The 19,178-nt window shown below is 43.5% G+C and overlaps 1 protein-coding gene across 4 annotated transcripts in view; it reads left to right on the plus strand.

The window, feature by feature from the left end:
- LOC110489533 (nuclear receptor coactivator 2) overlaps window positions 1-15,752 on the plus strand; it is a 188,496-nt gene extending 172,744 nt beyond the window's left edge. For all 4 annotated transcript variants that reach the window (XM_090199235.1, XM_090199237.1, XM_090199236.1 and 1 more), the window contains exon 23: window positions 14,754-15,752. In XM_090199235.1, the coding sequence (XP_090055361.1) occupies window positions 14,754-14,765 (12 nt within the window). In that variant the 3' untranslated portion in view covers window positions 14,766-15,752. The remainder of the gene's footprint in view (window positions 1-14,753) is intronic.
- Window positions 15,753-19,178: the final 3,426 nt, after the last annotated feature.

Below are 19,178 nucleotides of genomic sequence, written 5' to 3' on the forward strand. Positions count from 1 at the left end.
AGCTGTCCTTTAGAACACAGAGCTGTCCTTTAGAACACAGAGCTGTCCTTTAGAACACAGAGATGTCCTTTAGAACACAGAGCTGTCCTTTAGAACACAGAGATGTCCTTTAGAACACAGAGCTGTCCATTAGAACACAGGCTGTGTTTAGAACACTGAGCTGTCCTTTAGAACGCAGAGCTGTCCTTTAGAACGCAGAGCTGTCCTTTAGAACGCAGAGCTGTCCTTTAGAACACAGAGCTTCCTTTAGAACACAGAGCTTCCTTTAGAACACAGAGCTGTCCTTTAGAACGCAGAGCTGCCCTTTAGAACGCAGAGCTGTCCTTTAGAATGCAGAGCTGTCCTTTAGAATGCAGAGCTGTCCTTTAGAACGCAGAGCTGTCCTTTAGAACACAGGGCTGTCCTTTAGAACACAGGGCTGTCCTTTAGAACACAGGGCTGTCATTTAGAACACAGAGCTGTCCTTTAGAACACAGAGTTGTCCTTGTACCAGTGTACTCAGACAAACAGTAAGTGGATGTTGTCGGGGTAAATGCCATGCACCATCAGCATTTCATTACTGGTGAACAACATTCATGCCATGCACCATCAGCATTTCATTACTGGTGAACAACATTCATGCCATGCACCGGTCAGCATTTCATTACGGGTGAACAACATTCATGCCATGCACCGTCAGCATTTCATTACTGGTGAACAACATTCATGCCATGCACCATCAGAATTTCATTACTGGTGAACAACATTCATGCCATGCACCGGTCAGCATTTCATTACGGGTGAACAACATTCATGCCATGCACCGTCAGCATTTCATTACGGGTGAACAACATTCATGCCATGCACCGTCAGCATTTCATTACGGGTGAACAACATTCATGCCATGCACCGTCAGCATTTCATTACTGGTGAACAACATTCATGCCATGCACCGGTCAGCATTTCATTACTGGTGAACAACATTCATGCCATGCACCGTCAGCATTTCATTACTGGTGAACAACATTCATGCCATGCACCGTCAGCATTTCATTACTGGTGAACAACATTCATGCCATGCACCGTCAGCATTTCATTACGGGTGAACAACATTCATGCCATGCACCGTCAGCATTTCATTACGGGTGAACAACATTCATGCCATGCACCGTCAGCATTTCATTACTGGTGAACAACATTCATGCCATGCACCGTCAGCATTTCATTATGGGTGAACAACATTCATGCCATGCACCGTCAGCATTTCATTACTGGTGAACAACATTCATGCCATGCACCGTCAGCATTTCATTACGGGTGAACAACATTCATGCCATGCACCGTCAGCATTTCATTACTGGTGAACAACATTCATGCCATGCACCGTCAGAATTTCATTACTGGTGAACAACATTCATGCCATGCACCGTCAGCATTTCATTACTGGTGAACAACATTCATGCCATGCACCGTCAGCATTTCATTACTGGTGAACAACATTCATGTCATGCACCGTCAGCATTTCATTACTGGTGAACAACATTCATGCCATGCACCGTCAGCATTTCATTATGGGTGAACAACATTCATGCCATGCACCGGTCAGCATTTCATTACTGGTGAACAACATTCATGCCATGCACCGTCAGCATTTCATTACTGGTGAACAACATTCATGCCATGCACCGTCAGCATTTCATTACGGGTGAACAACATTCATGCCATGCACCGTCAGCATTTCATTACGGGTGAACAACATTCATGCCATGCACCGTCAGCATTTCATTACGGGTGAACAACATTCATGCCATGCACCGTCAGCATTTCATTACGGGTGAACAACATTCATGCCATGCACCGGTCAGCATTTCATTACTGGTGAACAACATTCATGCCATGCACCGTCAGCATTTCATTACTGGTGAACAACATTCATACCATGCACCGTCAGCATTTCATTACTGGTGAACAACATTCATGCCATGCACCGGTCAGCATTTCATTACGGGTGAACAACATTCATACCATGCACCGTCAGCATTTCATTACTGGTGAACAACATTCATGCCATGCACCGTCAGCATTTCATTACTGGTGAACAACATTCATGTCATGCACCGTCAGCATTTCATTACTGGTGAACAACATTCATGCCATGCACCGTCAGCATTTCATTACTGGTGAACAACATTCATGCCATGCACCGGTCAGCATTTCATTACTGGTGAACAACATTCATGCCATGCACCGGTCAGCATTTCATTACTGGTCATCAACAACATTCGTTGCATGATGTCAATATTGTTGTGGTTGTTTAATTTCTCTTTTCTCATTCTGTCTTTTTTTCTCGTCGTTCTAGTGAAGAGGTGGCGTGTAATGTTGTTGCTTTTAAACCTAATGAACCAGTATAAATATTTAACCAATCAGCAGCAGTTTGTCTCGTGAGCACTTCAGCCTGTTGCTATACGTTTAAAGTTACTGCTGTACGTGCCACTTGATTTATTCCCACACTATTGGAATTACACTGGCACTTCAACCATGTCAATTATTCAAACCGTTGACCATTAGAGGGGATTGGTTGTACTCACTCTTTTGTCGGTTTGTTCTTTATATAATCTGTTGTTTAAGGGTGTTTTCACACTATAATCTGTTGTTTAAGGGTGTTTTCACACTAGACTACTGTTATAACCCCTCACACTAGACTACTGTTATAACCCCTCACACTAGACTACTGTTATATCCCCTCACACTAGACTACTGTTATATCCCCTCACACTAGACTACTGTTATATCCCCTCACACTAGACTACTGTTATATCCCCTCACACTAGACTACTGTCATAACCCCTCACACTAGACTACTGTTATAACCCCTCACACTAGACTACTGATATAACCCCTCACACTAGACTACTGTCATAACCCCTCACACTAGACTACTGATATAACCCTTCACACTAGACATAACCCCTCACACTAGACTACTGATATAACCCCTCACACTAGACTACTGTAATAACCCCTCACACTAGACTACTGTTATAACCCCTCACACTAGACTACTGTTATAACCCCTCACACTAGACATAACCCCTCACACTAGACTACTGTTATAACCCCTCACACTAGACTACTGACATAACCCCTCACACTAGACTACTGTTATAACCCCTCACACTAGACTACTGATATAACCCCTCACACTAGACTACTGTTATAACCCCTCACACTAGACTACTGATATAACCCCTCACACTAGACTACTGATATAACCCCTCACACTAGACTACTGTAATAACCCCTCACACTAGACTACTGACATAACCCCTCACACTAGACTACTGTTATAACCCCTCACACTAGACTACTGTTATAACCCCTCACACTAGACTACTGTTATAACCCCTCACACTAGACTACTGTAATAACCCCTCACACTAGACTACTGATATAACCCCTCACACTAGACTACTGTCATAACCCCTCACACTAGACATAACCCCTCACACTAGACTACTGGCATAACCCCTCACACTAGACTACTGTTATAACCCCTCACACTAGACTACTGTTATAACCCCTCACACTAGACTACTGCCATAACCCCTCACACTAGACTACTGACACAACCCCTCACACTAGACTACTGACACAACCCCTCACACTAGACTACTGACACAACCCCTCACACTAGACTACTGACACAACCCCTCACACTAGACTACTGTTATAACCCCTCACACTAGACTACTGATATAACCCCTCACACTAGACTACTGTCATAACCCCTCACACTAGAGGGGGGGGGGGGGGGGCGTGTGCTGTTTTGATGAGCACAGAAATTCCAAAATATGTGTGGAGTTTTTAGTTCAGATTATTTGTTTGCAATATGTGATCTATAGGCTAAGAGGGAGCTGTTTATTCAATTGTGGGGTTTGAACATTATGAGAAGGCAACAACATGCTCTATTTGGTGTGAATCACAACTTTGGGTACAAGATCAATTATAGGTCCTTGAAGGGGCAGAAGCCTACATTGGGTGTACAATTTTCATTTACAGCATTATATAATCTGCTATTTATTCTATTAGCAATAAAATTGACATGTTAATATCTTCTGATTTTACAATTGTCTCGTCTTTTAGCTAAATGCAATCTATTAGCTTCCAAAGTAGGTATGTCTAGCTGTCCGATAACGCGTTCTGATGGAATGGCTTGCCCTGCACTTTGTAAAAAAAAAAAGGTTTGGGGTTTGGGTTTGGGCCGAAAGGTTGCTAGATTGAATCCCCCGAGCTGACAAGGTAAAAATCTGTTGTTCTGCCCCTGAACAAGGCAGACTGTTCATTAGGCCATCATTGTAAATGAGAATTTATTCTTAACTGACTTGCCTGCGAGGGTAAAAAAAACCACGCCCTGTTAAGAACTCTTTTTTTAAAAATGTTTTTTTTTTTTTTTTTATATATATTGACTTTCAAATAAAGGTTAAATAAATAAAAAAATAGATGAAGTTAACTGTCAGAAGAGTTGAGTCCTCATTCAAAGGCCAGGGTAGTGTGAATACAAAGAGAACTAGTTCCTGAGTTCACGTTAAAGAGGACAATATATGAAATCTGACCGCGCCTCCATCCTGCTTCTCCCCACCTATAGGCAAAAACTTAAGCAGGAATCACCCGTGGTAAGGACTGTTCAAAGTTGGTCTGACCAATCAGTATCTAAGCTTATGGATTGTTTTTGATCATGCGGACTAGGTCGATGACTGGGTTCATCAGGAAGTGGACAGAGGATGTTGTTGTGACTGGGTTCATCGGGAAGTGGACAGAGGATGTTGTTGTGACTGGGTTCATCAGGAAGTGGACAGAGGATGTTGTTGTGACTGGGTTCATCAGGAAGTGGACAGAGGATGTTGTTGTGACTGGGTTCATCAGGAAGTGGACAGAGGATGTTGTTGTGACTGGGTTCATCAGGAAGTGGACAGAGGATGTTGTTGTGACTGGGTTCATCGGGAAGTGGACAGAGGATGTTGTTGTGACTGGGTTCATCAGGAAGTGGACAGAGGATGTTGTTGTGACTGGGTTCATCAGGAAGTGGACAGAGGATGTTGTTGTGACTGGGTTCATCAGGAAGTGGACAGAGGATGTTGTTGTGACTTGGTTCATCAGGAAGTGGACAGAGGATGTTGTTGTGACTGGGTTCATCAGGAAGTGGACAGAGGATGTTGTTGTGACTGGGTTCATCAGGAAGTGAACAGAGGATGTTGTTGTGACTGGGTTCATCAGGAAGTGGACAGAGGATGTTGTTGTGACTGGGTTCATCAGGAAGTGGACAGAGGATGTTGTTGTGACTGGGTTCATCAGGAAGTGGACAGAGGATGTTGTTGTGACTGGGTTCATCAGGAAGTGGTGTCGTGTCTTTACTATCATTAAATTGAAGACTTTGTTGTTATCAAAGATTCTCTGTAATTAGTATTACGCGATTAAACTGATTAATCATGTAACCGTAATTAACTAGGAAGTCGGGGCACCAAGGAAAATATTCAGATTACAATTCAGGTTAAAATTCAGGTTGAAATTTCCCAATATAACCTTTCAGATATTTTCATATCTGATCAATAGTCTTCTGATTATTGAATTATTTATTTTACCTCACGTTAGTCTCATTCCAAACGTCGTAAATTGTTGGTTATCTGCACGAACCCAGTCTTCACTATGAGTCATCCATATATCAATTGTCTTAAATCATTTATTTTTTACTAACTACTACTAAGTAATTCACAGAAATGCATAAACAAACAAAACAACAAAGTAAATGTGGTTACATGAAATGATAGAATGTGCCCCTAGTGGGCTAAATCGGCATGGCGGCTTGTTAGACAAAAGGGGAAGTGGGGGTCGACTAAGAAGTCACTACAGAGTTAATAATTATAACAATTGAAATGCTAATCCTTTACACTTGGATGCGCACTCATTCGGGAACAATTGCAATCCATATATATATTTACACTCAGTGTGTCGTCTTGATCGCTGTTGAAAAGTTTGTTTCTTTTGTAGAATTGTCTGTCTCTCTCACTCTGTCGTGGTTATAGTGGATAGTTCAGAGTGACATTCATTCATGTTGTTATAGAATGGACGTTTCAGCGGTTGTCGTTCTTCACGTTCAATGATACCGAATTCCTAGCTGCAGACTAGTAATTAATATCAAAGACTTGTTCTTATTCTGTCGGTATAGATAGTCTAAGAGTTTAACAACGTGGTATGGTTAAAAGATTCAGCAATGGTCTGCAACCTTTGTCCTCCCGTGATTGAGAGAAACATGGTCTACTGAGAATTTCTCAAAATTGGGGTTTTATTCAGAAGTTGCAGAAAAGGGGCTGTCCCAGGATGCCTGACCCTAACTTGGCTCATGGGCGGTCCTCTGATTTAGTTCAACTCAAAAGAGAATTGGAGTTCCCTTCATTAAACAGTCCAAAATCACATTACACAATTGTACAAACAGTATCATCCTCACTCATTCATCTTATACAACAATTAGATGTAAACCTCATATCTGAGGCTATTATATAAACAGCGTTATGGTAATGTGGCCTCACCGTCTCCCATGAGCTTCCCCAAGTTGTAACAAACGGACCAGTTCGTAGCTGGATTCTTCACCGATCTTTTATACCTTCTCCGGAACGTAAACGTTGTTCGGACCTCAAGTTCTGTGAGGTGGAAGAAATTCCTTTGTTCTCTATGAAACTTCACTCTCTCTCTATACTGTGTGACCATGAGGCAGGGTCTTCCCTAGGAATTTACAACCTCACTCTGACCAAAGCAGTCTGGTTGTAGAAGCAGAGAGCGGGGGGCTGGGGTGCTCGCTGTACCCAAAGAGGGCAACGTCATGACAGTGGACAGAGGATGTTGTAGTGACTGGGTTCATCGGGAAGTGGACAGAGGATGTTGTTGTGACTGGGTTCATCAGGAAGTGGACAGAGGATGTTGTTGTGACTGGGCTCATCAGGAAGTGGACAGAGGATGTTGTTGTGACTGGGTTCATCAGGAAGTGGACAGAGGATGTTGTTGTGACTGGGTTCATCAGGAAGTGGACAGAGATTGTTGTAGTGACTGGGTTCAACAGGAAGTGGACAGAGGATGTTGTTGTGACTGGGTTCAACAGGAAGTGGACAGAGGATGTTGTTCCTACTGTGATGATTAGAACTTATCCAAACCAGAAACTGTGAATAGATTGCAGCATTCGCGCAAACCTGAACACGCAAACCACCACATTTAACCGAGGCAAGCTGCCTGGGGATGTGAATGTGTACAAGCAGTAGAACCTAGGACCTCCGTAAGACAATCAATGTGGTAAAACGTCAGTACAGAGACAAGAGTCTCAATTCAATGGCTCAGACACAAGACATATGTGGCAGGGACTCCAGACAACAGATTATAAAGGGAAAACCAGCCACGTTGTGGACACAGACGCCTCGCTTCCGGACAAGCTGAACATCTTCTTCCACTTCGAGGGAAACAACACAGGCCCCCGCGGACACAGCAGAAAAAACGTGCAAGCTATAACAGGCCGGCCACAAACATGCAAATAATGGCGCAGTACAACAGTGGAACGCACAACTCGTTGGTCCTGGTCACTGATTGGCTATTGCAGCAGACGCCCACACCGGATTCCACTCCTATCAGCTAAAAACAAGAAGAAGCTGCTCCAGTTGGAACGCGATCACCAACACTGGACAATTGAGGAGTGGAAAAACATTGCCTGGTCCGACAAATTCCGGTTCCTGGTGCGTCATGCTGACGGCATAGTCAGGATTTGGGATAAACATCATGAGTCCATGGTCCCATATCCTGCCTGGTGTCAATGGTACAGGCTGGTGGCAGTGGTGAATTGGTGTGGGAATTTTTGTCTTCGCTTTTGATACCTATTGAGCATTTGAGATACAATAGAGGTACATTTCTATGCCCCAAATAATTCAGGCTGTTCTGGAGGCAATGGGGGGTCTGACCTGGTACTAGATGGGTGTACCTAATAAACTTTCCATTTAGTATTTATTATTTATATTCTGGACTCTGCTTCGGAAGCAAATTTCCTTAAATTCTATCCATTTTGCTATGGGGTTTTTACTGTGTTTTTACTGTGTATACTGTTTTCCTGACATAGCTCATTCTAATATTTATTTATTTGACATTTTACAGGATGAAATCTTTTGATGAACCATCTCGTTTTCAACACTATAGGTGCATAACAGTCTCTCTGGGTAGATGGCTGGGGATTACCCTGGATGTTACTGTAGTATAACAGTCTCTCTGGGTAGATGGCTGGGTTTACCCTGGATGTTACTGTAGTATCTCTGGATAGATGGCTGGGTTTACCCTGGATGTTACTGTAGTATCTCTGGGTAGATGGCTGGGTTTTACCCTGGATGTTACTGTAGTATCTCTGGATAGATGGCTGGGGTTTACCCTGGATGTTACTGTAGTATCTCTGGGTAGATGGCTGGGGTTTACCCTGGATGTTACTGTAGTATCTCTGGGTAGATGGCTGGGGTTTACCCTGGATGTTACTGTAGTATCTCTGGATAGATGGCTGGGGTTTACCCTGGATGTTACTGTAGTATCTCTGGATAGATGGCTGGGGTTTACCCTGGATGTTACTGTAGTATCTCTGGGTAGATGGCTGGGGTTTACCCTGGATGTTACTGTAGTATCTCTGGGTAGATGGCTGGGGTTTACCCTGGATGTTACTGTAGTATCTCTGGGTAGATGGCTGGGGTTTACCCTGGATGTTACTGTAGTATCTCTGGGTAGATGGCTGGGGTTTAACCTGGATGTTACTGTAGTATCTCTGGATAGATGGCTGGGGTTTACCCTGGATGTTACTGTAGTATCTCTGGGTAGATGGCTGGGGTTTACCCTGGATGTTACTGTAGTATCTCTGGGTAGATGGCTGGGGTTTACCCTGGATGTTACTGTAGTATCTCTGGGTAGATGGCTGGGGTTTACCCTGGATGTTACTGTAGTATCTCTGGGTAGATGGCTGGGGTTTACCCTGGATGTTACTGTAGTATCTCTGGGTAGATGGCTGGGGTTTACCCTGGATGTTACTGTAGTATCTCTGGGTAGATGGCTGGGGTTTACCCTGGATGTTACTGTAGTATCTCTGGGTAGATGGCTGGGGTTTACCCTGGATGTTACTGTAGTATCTCTGGGTAGATGGCTGGGGTTTACCCTGGATGTTACTGTAGTATCTCTGGGTAGATGGCTGGGGTTTACCCTGGATGTTACTGTAGTATCTCTGGGTAGATGGCTGGAGTTTACCCGGGATGTTACTGTAGTATCTCTGGATAGATGGCTGGGGTTTACCCTGGATGTTACTGTAGTATCTCTGGGTAGATGGCTGGAGTTTACCCGGGATGTTACTGTAGTATCTCTGGATAGATGGCTGGGGTTTACCCTGGATGTTACTGTAGTATCTCTGGATAGATGGCTGGGGTTTACCCTGGATGTTACTGTAGTATCTCTGGATAGATGGCTGGGGTTTACCCTGGATGTTACTGTAGTATCTCTGGATAGATGGCTGGGGTTTACCCTGGATGTTACTGTAGTATCTCTGGATAGATGGCTGGGGTTTACCCTGGATGTTACTGTAGTATCTCTGGGTAGATGGCTGGGGTTTACCCGGGATGTTACTGTAGTATCTCTGGATAGATGGCTGGGGTTTACCCTGGATGTTACTGTAGTATCTCTGGATAGATGGCTGGGGTTTACCCTGGATGTTACTGTAGTATCTCTGGATAGATGGCTGGGGTTTACCCTGGATGTTACTGTAGTATCTCTGGATAGATGGCTGGGGTTTACCCCCATCTGACATTGTGTTTTTGTTTATGCTCCAACTATCTGTATTCACTCATCTATTTCTTTTTATATATTTTTTTTACCTTTATTTAACTAGGCAAGTCAGTTAAGAACAAAGTTTTTTTTTCATTGACGGCCTTGGAACAGTGGGTTAACCTTTCTGATCTCCCCATCCCGGATCCGGGATCGTGAATACAGACTCAAGCTCATTACCATAACGCAACGTTAACTATTCATGAAAATCGCAAATGAAATGAAATAAATATGCTAGCTCTCAAGCTTAGCCTTTTGTTAACAACACTGTCATCTCAGATTTTCAAAATATGCTTCTCAACCATTGCAAAACAAGCATTTGTGTAACAGTATTGATGGCTAACGTAGCATTTAGCATTAGCATTCAGCTGGCAACATTTACACAAAAAAACAGAAAAGCATTCAAATAAAATCATTTACCTTTGAAGAACTTCAGATGTTTTCAATGAGGAGACTCTCAGATAGCAAATGTTCAGTTTTTCCTGAAAGATTATTTGTTTAGGACAAATCGCTCCGTTTTCTGCGTCACGTTTAGCTATGAAAAAACCCCTGTATCCAGGATTGTGTAAATCTCTCAGCAAGCTCATTAGCATAACACAACGTTAACTATTTATGAAAATCGCAAATGAAATGAAATAAATATGCCATCTCTCAAGCTTAGCCTTTTGTAAACAACACTGTCATCTCAGATTTTAAAAATATGCTTCTCAACCATAGGAAAACAATCATTTGTGTAAAAGTAGCTAGCTAGCGTTAGCATTTAGCGTTAGCATTTAGCGTTAGCGTTAGCATCCAGCACGCAACATTAACAAAAACATAAAAGCCTTCAAATAAAATAATTTACCTTTGAAGAACTTCTGATGTTTTCAATGAGGATACTCTCAGTTAGATAGCAGATGCTCAGTTTTTCCAAAAAGATTCCTTGTGTATTAGAAATAGCTCCGTTTTATACATCACATTTGGCTACCAAAAAAAATCCGAAAATTCAGTCCTCAAAACGCGAACTTTTTTCCAAATTAACTCCATAATATCGACTGAAAACATGGCAAACGTTGTTTAGAATCAATCATCAAGGTGTTTTTCACATATCTCTTCATTGATACATCGTTCTTGGACACATGCTTTCTCCCCTGAATCAAATGGTAAAGTAGAAGCAGCTGGCAATTGCGCACCGAATTCGACGCAGGACACCAGGCGGACACTTGGAAAATGTAGTCTCTTATGGTCAATCTTCCAATGATATGCCTACAAATACGTCACAATGCTGCTAAGACCTTGGGCGAACGACAGAAAGTGTAGGCTCATTCCTTGCGCAATCACAGCCATATAAGGAGACAATGGAAAACAGAGCTTCAGAAATTCTGCTAATTCCTGGTTGATGCATCATCTTGGTTTCGCCTGTAGAATGAGTTCTGGGGCACTTACAGACAAAATCTTTGCAGATTCTGAAACTTCAGTGTTTTCTTTCCAAAACTGTCAAGAATATGCATAGTCGAGCATCTTTTCGTGACAAAATATCGCGCTTAAAACGGGAACGTTTTTTATCCAAAAATGAAATAGCACCCCTAGAGCTCTAACAGGTTAACTGCCTTGTTCAGGGGCAGAACGACAGATTTGTACCTTGTCAGCTCGGGGGTTTGAACTTGCAACCTTCCGGTTACAAGTCCAACGCACTAACCACTAGGCTACCCTGCCGCCTCTACGCTCTAACCACTAGGCTACCCTGCCGCCTCTACGCTCTAACCACTAGGCTACCCTGCCGCCTCTACGCTCTAACCACTAGGCTACCCTGCCGCCTCTACACTCTAACCACTAGGCTACCCTGCCGCCTCTACACTCTAAGCACTAGGCTACCCTGCCGCCTCTACACTCTAACCACTGGGCTACCCTGCCCCCTCTACACTCTAACCACTAGGCTACCTGCCACCTCTACACTCTAACCACTAGGCTACCCTGCCCCCTCTACACTCTAACCACTAGGCTACCCTGCCGCAAGAGTAGCCAGTTCATCTGACATCCTTATTGATAATATCTTTACAAATTCTTTGAATAATTATGATATTTCATGGGAAAATGTTTTATAATCAGGCCGAAGTGGAGTCTGCTTACCAGAATTTTCTCACATCTGGTCTCAAACTAGTTGAATATAACGTTTCTCACAAATCACAAAAAGTATAAGAACACATTTTACTACTCTCCTACTTCGGGAATCCCCCCCCCCCCCCCCCAAAAAAAAGAAAATCGTCAATCAACTGTTGAATAATAATAATCAATCTACAACTATTCAATCTCAATGTCTTGTTGGAAATGAGACCTATAGTGATCCTGATGTTATTTCATATTATTTTTTATTTTTTTGTGAATGTGGATTCCTCTCAATTTTTATTTTTTTAACTGATTTAAATCCCTTGGATTACCCTTCTCTGATCACATTAAGGAACATGTCCCTGCTCTGCTTCGGTTTGATCCTCCTGGTGTAATGGAGGTGATGGTGTAGTGGAGGTGATGGTGTTGTGGAGGTGATGGTGTAGTGGAGGTGATGGTGTAATGGAGGTGATGGTGTTGTGGAGGTGATGGTGTAGTGGAGGTGATGGTGTAATGGAGGTGATGGTGTTGTGGAGGTGATGGTGTTGTGGAGGTGATGGTGTTGTGGAGGTGATGGTGTAGTGGAGGTGATGGTGTTGTGGAGGTGATGGTGTTGTGGAGGTGATGGTGTAATGGAGGTGATGGTGTAGTGGAGGTGATGGTGTTGTGGAGGTGATGGTGTAATGGAGGTGATGGTGTAATGGAGGTGATGGTGTAGTGGAGGTGATGGTGTAGTGGAGGTGATGGTGTAGTGGAGGTGATGGTGTAGTGGAGGTGATGGTGTAATGGAGGTGATGGTGTAATGGAGGTGATGGTGTAGTGGAGGTGATGGTGTAGTGGAGGTGATGGTGTAGTGGAGGTGATGGTGTAGTGGAGGTGATGGTGTAATGGAGGTGATGGTGTAATGGAGGTGATGGTGTAATGGAGGTGATGGTGTAATGGAGGTGATGGTGTAGTGGAGGTGATGGTGTAGTGGAGGTGATGGTGTAATGGAGGTGATGGTGTAATGGAGGTGATGGTGTAATGGAGGTGATGGTGTAGTGGAGGTGATGGTGTAGTGGAGGTGATGGTGTTGTGGAGGTGATGGTGTTGTGGAGGTGATGGTGTAATGGAGGTGATGGTGTAATGGAGGTGATGGCGTAATGGAGGTGATGGCGTAATGGTGTACTGGAGGTGATGGTGTAATGATGGTGATGATGTAATGGAGGTGATGGTGTAATGGAGGTGATGGTGTAATGAATATGTTTTCCTGTATTATTCCCCCGCAAACCCTACCACCCCTCCCCCAATTAGAGTAAACTAATAAGCAATATATAATATAAATGTAAAATATATTTGTTTAGCACGTTTTTGGTTACTACATGATTCCATATGTGTTATTCCATAGTTTTAATGTCTTCACTATTATTCTAATCTCAGCAAAAAAAAAGAAGTGTCCTCTCAATGTCAACTGCGTTTATTTTCAGCAAATCTGTAAATATTTGAATGAACATAACAAGATTCAACAACTGAGACATAAACTGAACAAGTTCCACAGACATGTGACTAACAGAAATTGAAAAATGTGTCCCTGAACAAAGGGGGTTCAAAATGAAAAGTAACAGTCAGTATCTGGTGTGGCCACCAGCTGCATTAAGTACTGCAGTGCATCTCCTCCTCTTGGACTACACCATATTTGCCAGTTCTTGCTGTGAGATGTTACCCCACTCTTCCACCAAGGCACCTGCAAGTTCCCGGACATTTCTGGGGGAGGGTAATGTCAGGATGAGCCTGCTGGAAAGGCACCACATGAGGGAGGAGGATGTCTTCACTGTAATGCAGCGTTGAGATTGCCTGCAAATGACAGCAAGCTCAGTCCGATGATGCTGTGACACACTGCCCCAGACCATGACAAACCCTCCACCTCCAAATCGCTCCAGAGTACAGGCCTCGGTGTAACACTCATTCCTTCGACGATAAGCGCAAATCTGACCATCACCCCTGGTGAGACAAAACCGCGACTGGTCAGTGAAGAGCACTTTTTGCCAGACCTGTCTGGTCCAGGGACGGTGGGTTTGTGCCCATAGGCAACGTTGCCGGTGATGTCTGGTGAGGACCTGCCTTACAACAGGCCTACAAGCCTTCAGTCCACTTTCTCTCATCCTATTGCGGACAGTCTGAGCACTGATGGAGGGATTGTGCGTTCCTGGTGTAACTCGAGCAGTTGTTGTTGCCATCCTGTACCTGTCCCGCAGGTGTGATGTTCGGATGTACCGATCCTGTGCAGGTGTTGTTACACGTGGTCTGGCACTGCGAGGACGATCAGCTGTCCGTCTTGTCTCCCTGTAGTGCTGTCTTAGGCGTCTCTCAGTACGGACATTGCAGTCCTTATGCCTCCTTGCAGCATGCCAAAGGCACGTTCACGCAGATGAGAAGGGACCCTGGGTATCTTTCTTTTGGTGTTTTAATAGAGTCAGTAGAAAGTCCTCTTTAGTGTTCTAAGTTTTCATAGCATGTGAGCTATTAGTGTCTTAAAGACTGTTCCACGGGTACATGTTCATTAATTGTTGGGCGACCATGTTTAAACCCTTTACAATGAAGATCTTTGAAGTTATTTGGGATTTTTACGACTTATCTTTGAAAGACAGGGTCCTGAAAAGGGGTGTTTCTCTTTTTTTGCTGAGTTTACAATGTAGATAATAGTAAAAATAAAGAAAAACTCTTGAATGTGAGTAGGTGTCAAAACAATTTGACTGGTACTGTATGTTAAATGTGTATCTGTATCTGAAACAACTCTCTCTCTCTCTCTCTCTTTTGTTTTCATCTGTTTACAGAAATACTGCTGACCCTGGTGGAGCGTGTAGCCAACCAGCACCTTAATGCTAACACCCAGGATCCAATGAGCTCGCTGGTTCATCTTCAACCACCCAACCAATCTACCAACGGCTCTTTGAGTGAACCTGGCAGTGCCCTGACTCAGCTCTGCCCAACCAAGCCTGACCTCTGACTTCACCCACCTGGCATAAAGTGTTCCTCAGATCTATCCCCACTGGGGGGGGGGGGGGGGGGGCGGGCGGGGTCACCCAGGGTTCAAGGGGGGAGTGGGGGGGATGGAGGAAAGATTGGACTTTTTACGTGTTCCAAATGGCACCCTGTTCCCTATATAGGGCCCTGGTCGAAAGTAAAGCACTACACAGGGAAGAGGGAGGCAACCCTAAAACGCCTATCCCCTCCTTAAAGGAGAACCCGTGAGCCAGCCTGTCTCTGTCCAGCTGCATTCACCGTAGTGTGACTTACTGTAGGCCCCTCCCCCTCTATTGTAGATCCCTCCCCCTATGGGTTGATTGACTGTAGGCCCCTCCCCATCTGCCTGGAGGTCCACCCCCTCTGGGTTGACCTGACTGTACGCCCCTCCCCCCTCTAAGTTGGCCCTTCCCCCTCTGGTTTGACTGACTGAGTACTGGTGGCAGCGGTGGGATCCTCGTCAGATGAATGTATTCCTCTCTATGGACAGGTGGCCATTTTGTAATCTGATCTCATCTCAAACAATTTATACTTTTTTTTTTTTTTTTTTTTTCCCCTGATCCCCTCTGATGTTCTAGAACATTCCTCTCGTGTTCCGCAATGGCATCAAAATGTTTACGTTTGGATTCTGGAGGGCAGCGGAGCGAGCGGAGCAGCCAACTAATTTCAGCCGGTTTTGCCTTTTTTGCTGTTTGTTTTTGTTTTGATGATGATGATGATGATGATGATGATGATGATGACATGTTTTTTTTTTGTTTTTAAACACTGCAGATTATTGTTTTGACTGAAATAAATGCTTTGTATGATAATTAGACTAATTTAGTCCAGAGGTTTATAAGTTTATTAAATTAAGTTTTATTTTTCTGTTTAGATTTTTTTGAAATTATCTTAAGATTTATTTTTTATTATCGTAGCAAACAACAGAAGACGAGGAAAAAGAGGCACTTTGTGTCGTTTTAAACTCGGCGGTTAAACTCTTCCTGGAAAGACTACTATACTCTATCACATTGAAATATTACGGATTTGACTTTGGTTCAGTAGTTTCATCAGAAGTTGTTGAATTACATCATGTGGTTGAAGACAAGTACAGATTGTACATACTGTACCAGTTGACAGACAGATTGTACAGACTGTACCAGTTAACAGACAGATTGTACATACTGTACCAGTTGACATACAGATTGTACAGACTGTACCAGTTGACAGACAGATTGTACATACTGTACCAGTTGACAGACAGATTGTACAGACTGTACCAGTTAACAGACAGATTGTACAGACTGTACCAGTTGACAGACAGATTGTACAGACTGTACCAGTTAACAGACAGATCGTACAGACTGTACCAGTTGACAGACAGATTGTACAGACTGTACCAGTTGACAGACAGATTGTACAGACTGTACCAGTTGACAGACAGATTGTACACACTGTACCAGTTAACAGACAGATCGTACAGACTGTACCAGTTGACAGACAGATTGTACAGACTGTACCAGTTGACAGACAGATTGTACAGACTGTACCAGTTAACAGACAGATCGTACAGACTGTACCAGTTGACAGACAGATTGTACAGACTGTACCAGTTGACAGACAGATTGTACAGACTGTACCAGTTAACAGACAGATTGTACAGACTGTACCAGTTGACAGACAGATTGTACAGACTGTACCAGTTGACAGACAGATTGTACACACTGTACCAGTTAACAGACAGATCGTACAGACTGTACCAGTTGACAGACAGATTGTACAGACTGTACCAGTTGACAGACAGATTGTACAGACTGTACCAGTTGACAGACAGATTGTACATACTGTACCAGTTGACAGACAGATTGTACAGACTGTACCAGTTAACAGACAGATTGTACATACTGTACCAGTTGACAGACAGATTGTACAGACTGTACCAGTTAACAGACAGATTGTACAGACTGTACCAGTTGACAGACAGATTGTACAGACTGTACCAGTTGACATACAGATTGTACATACTGTACCAGTTGACAGACAGATTGTACAGACTGTACCAGTTAACAGACAGATTGTACATACTGTACCAGTTGACAGACAGATTGTACAGACTGTACCAGTTAACAGACAGATTGTACAGACTGTACCAGTTGACAGACAGATTGTACAGACTGTACCAGTTGACATACAGATTGTACATACTGTACCAGTTGACAGACAGATTGTACAGACTGTACCAGTTAACAGACAGATTGTACAGACTGTACCAGTTAACAGACAGATCGTACAGACTGTACCAGTTGACAGACAGATTGTACACACTGTACCAGTTAACAGACAGATTGTACACACTGTACCAGTTAACAGACAGATTGTACACACTGTACCAGTTAACAGACAGATTGTATATACTGTACCAGTTGGCAGACAGATTGTACAGACTGTACCAGTTGACAGACAGATTGTACACACTGTACCAGTTAACAGACAGATTGTATATACTGTACCAGTTAGCAGACAGATTGTACAGACTGTACCAGTTAACAGACAGATTGTACAGACTGTACCAGTTAACAGACAGATTTTCCTATTGATTTGGGCCTTTTCTCTTCTTTCACCTGGTCTTGACTGCCTCTGCTGTAAAAGCAGAGCGGTGTTTTATGTGTTTGTTTGAGAAGACTAGAGTCTGACCTTGTCGTTGATACGGTACAAGAGAGGAGCCTTTATCCAGGCTCTAATGCAGGTTGTAGGTAGGTAGGTATGCCTGGGGGGGGCTATGTATACAGTGTACAGATTATCGCTTGCTTCTCAGCCTTGAGCGTATAGCTAGCACCACGACAGAAAGCCAGGACAAACTGCTCTGGTCCGTCAGTGTGATGTACTAAACAAGCAATAACAATTACTTCAGAATCTTACGTTTTGTGGGGGTTTTTTTGTGCAGATTTTTTCCTGGGGGCTTCATTGTATGCTCTGCGGTCCGTCGGGAAATTAAAACACTGCTACTTTTTTATTGCAGTTTATATATATATATATTTTTTAAAATCTCTCTTAATCCAAATGATACGTTCATGACAGACGATACAGCAGTGCTGGGTGTAGACGAGGAGGGAGTGTGGTGGTGGACCTTACTCACCCTCATGTTAACACACAGGGTGCATCCTAAATGGAACACCATGCCCTACATACTTTTAACCAGAGCCCTCTGGCATCATATTCCCTCGCCCCTGTAACGGGGATATAATGACGTCATATTCCCTCGCCCCTGTAACGGGGATATAATGACATCATATTCCCTCGCCCCTGTAACGGGGATATAATGACGTCATATTCCCTCGCCCCTGTAAGGGGGATATAATGACATCATATTCCCTCGCCCCTCTAACGGGTATAATGACATCATATTCCCCCGCCCCTGTAACGGGGATATAATGACATCATATTCCCTTGCCCCTGTAACGGGGATATAATGACATCATATTCCCTTGCCCCTGTAACGGGGATATAATGACATCATATTCCCTCGCCCCTCTAACGGGTATAATGACATCATATTCCCTTGCCCCTCTAACGGGTATAATGACATCATATTCCCTAATGACATCATATTCCCTTGCCCCTCTAACGGATATAATGACATCATATTCCCTAATGACATCATATTCCCTTGCCCCTGTAACTGGTATAATGACATCATATTCCCTTGCCCCTGTAACGTGTATAATGACATCATATTCCCTTGCCCCTGTAACGGGTATAATGACATCATATTCCCTCGCCACTGTAACGGGTATAATGACATCATATTCCCTCGCCCCTCTAACGGGTATAATGACATCATATTCCCTCGCCACTGTAACGGGTATAAAGACATCATATTCCCTCGCCCCTCTAACGGGTATAATGACATCATATTCCCTCGCCCCTCTAACGGGTATAATGACATCATATTCCCTAATGACATCATATTCCCTCGCCACTGTAACGGGTATAATGACATCATATTCCCTCGCCACTGTAACGGGTATAATGACATCATATTCCCTAATGACATCATATTCCCTAATGACATCATATTCCCTCGCCACTGTAACGGGTATAATGACATCATATTCCCTCGCCCCTCTAACAGGTATAATGACATCATATTCCCTTGCCCCTGTAACGGGTATAATGACATCATATTCCCTTGCCCCTCTAACGGGTATAATGACATCATATTCCCTAATGACATCATATTCCCTTGCCCCTCTAACGGA

The sequence above is a fragment of the Oncorhynchus mykiss genome, chromosome 15 (assembly GCF_057628025.1).
Source record: "Oncorhynchus mykiss isolate SJ-2025 chromosome 15, ASM5762802v1, whole genome shotgun sequence".
Classification (NCBI taxonomy): Eukaryota; Metazoa; Chordata; class Actinopteri; order Salmoniformes; family Salmonidae; genus Oncorhynchus; species Oncorhynchus mykiss.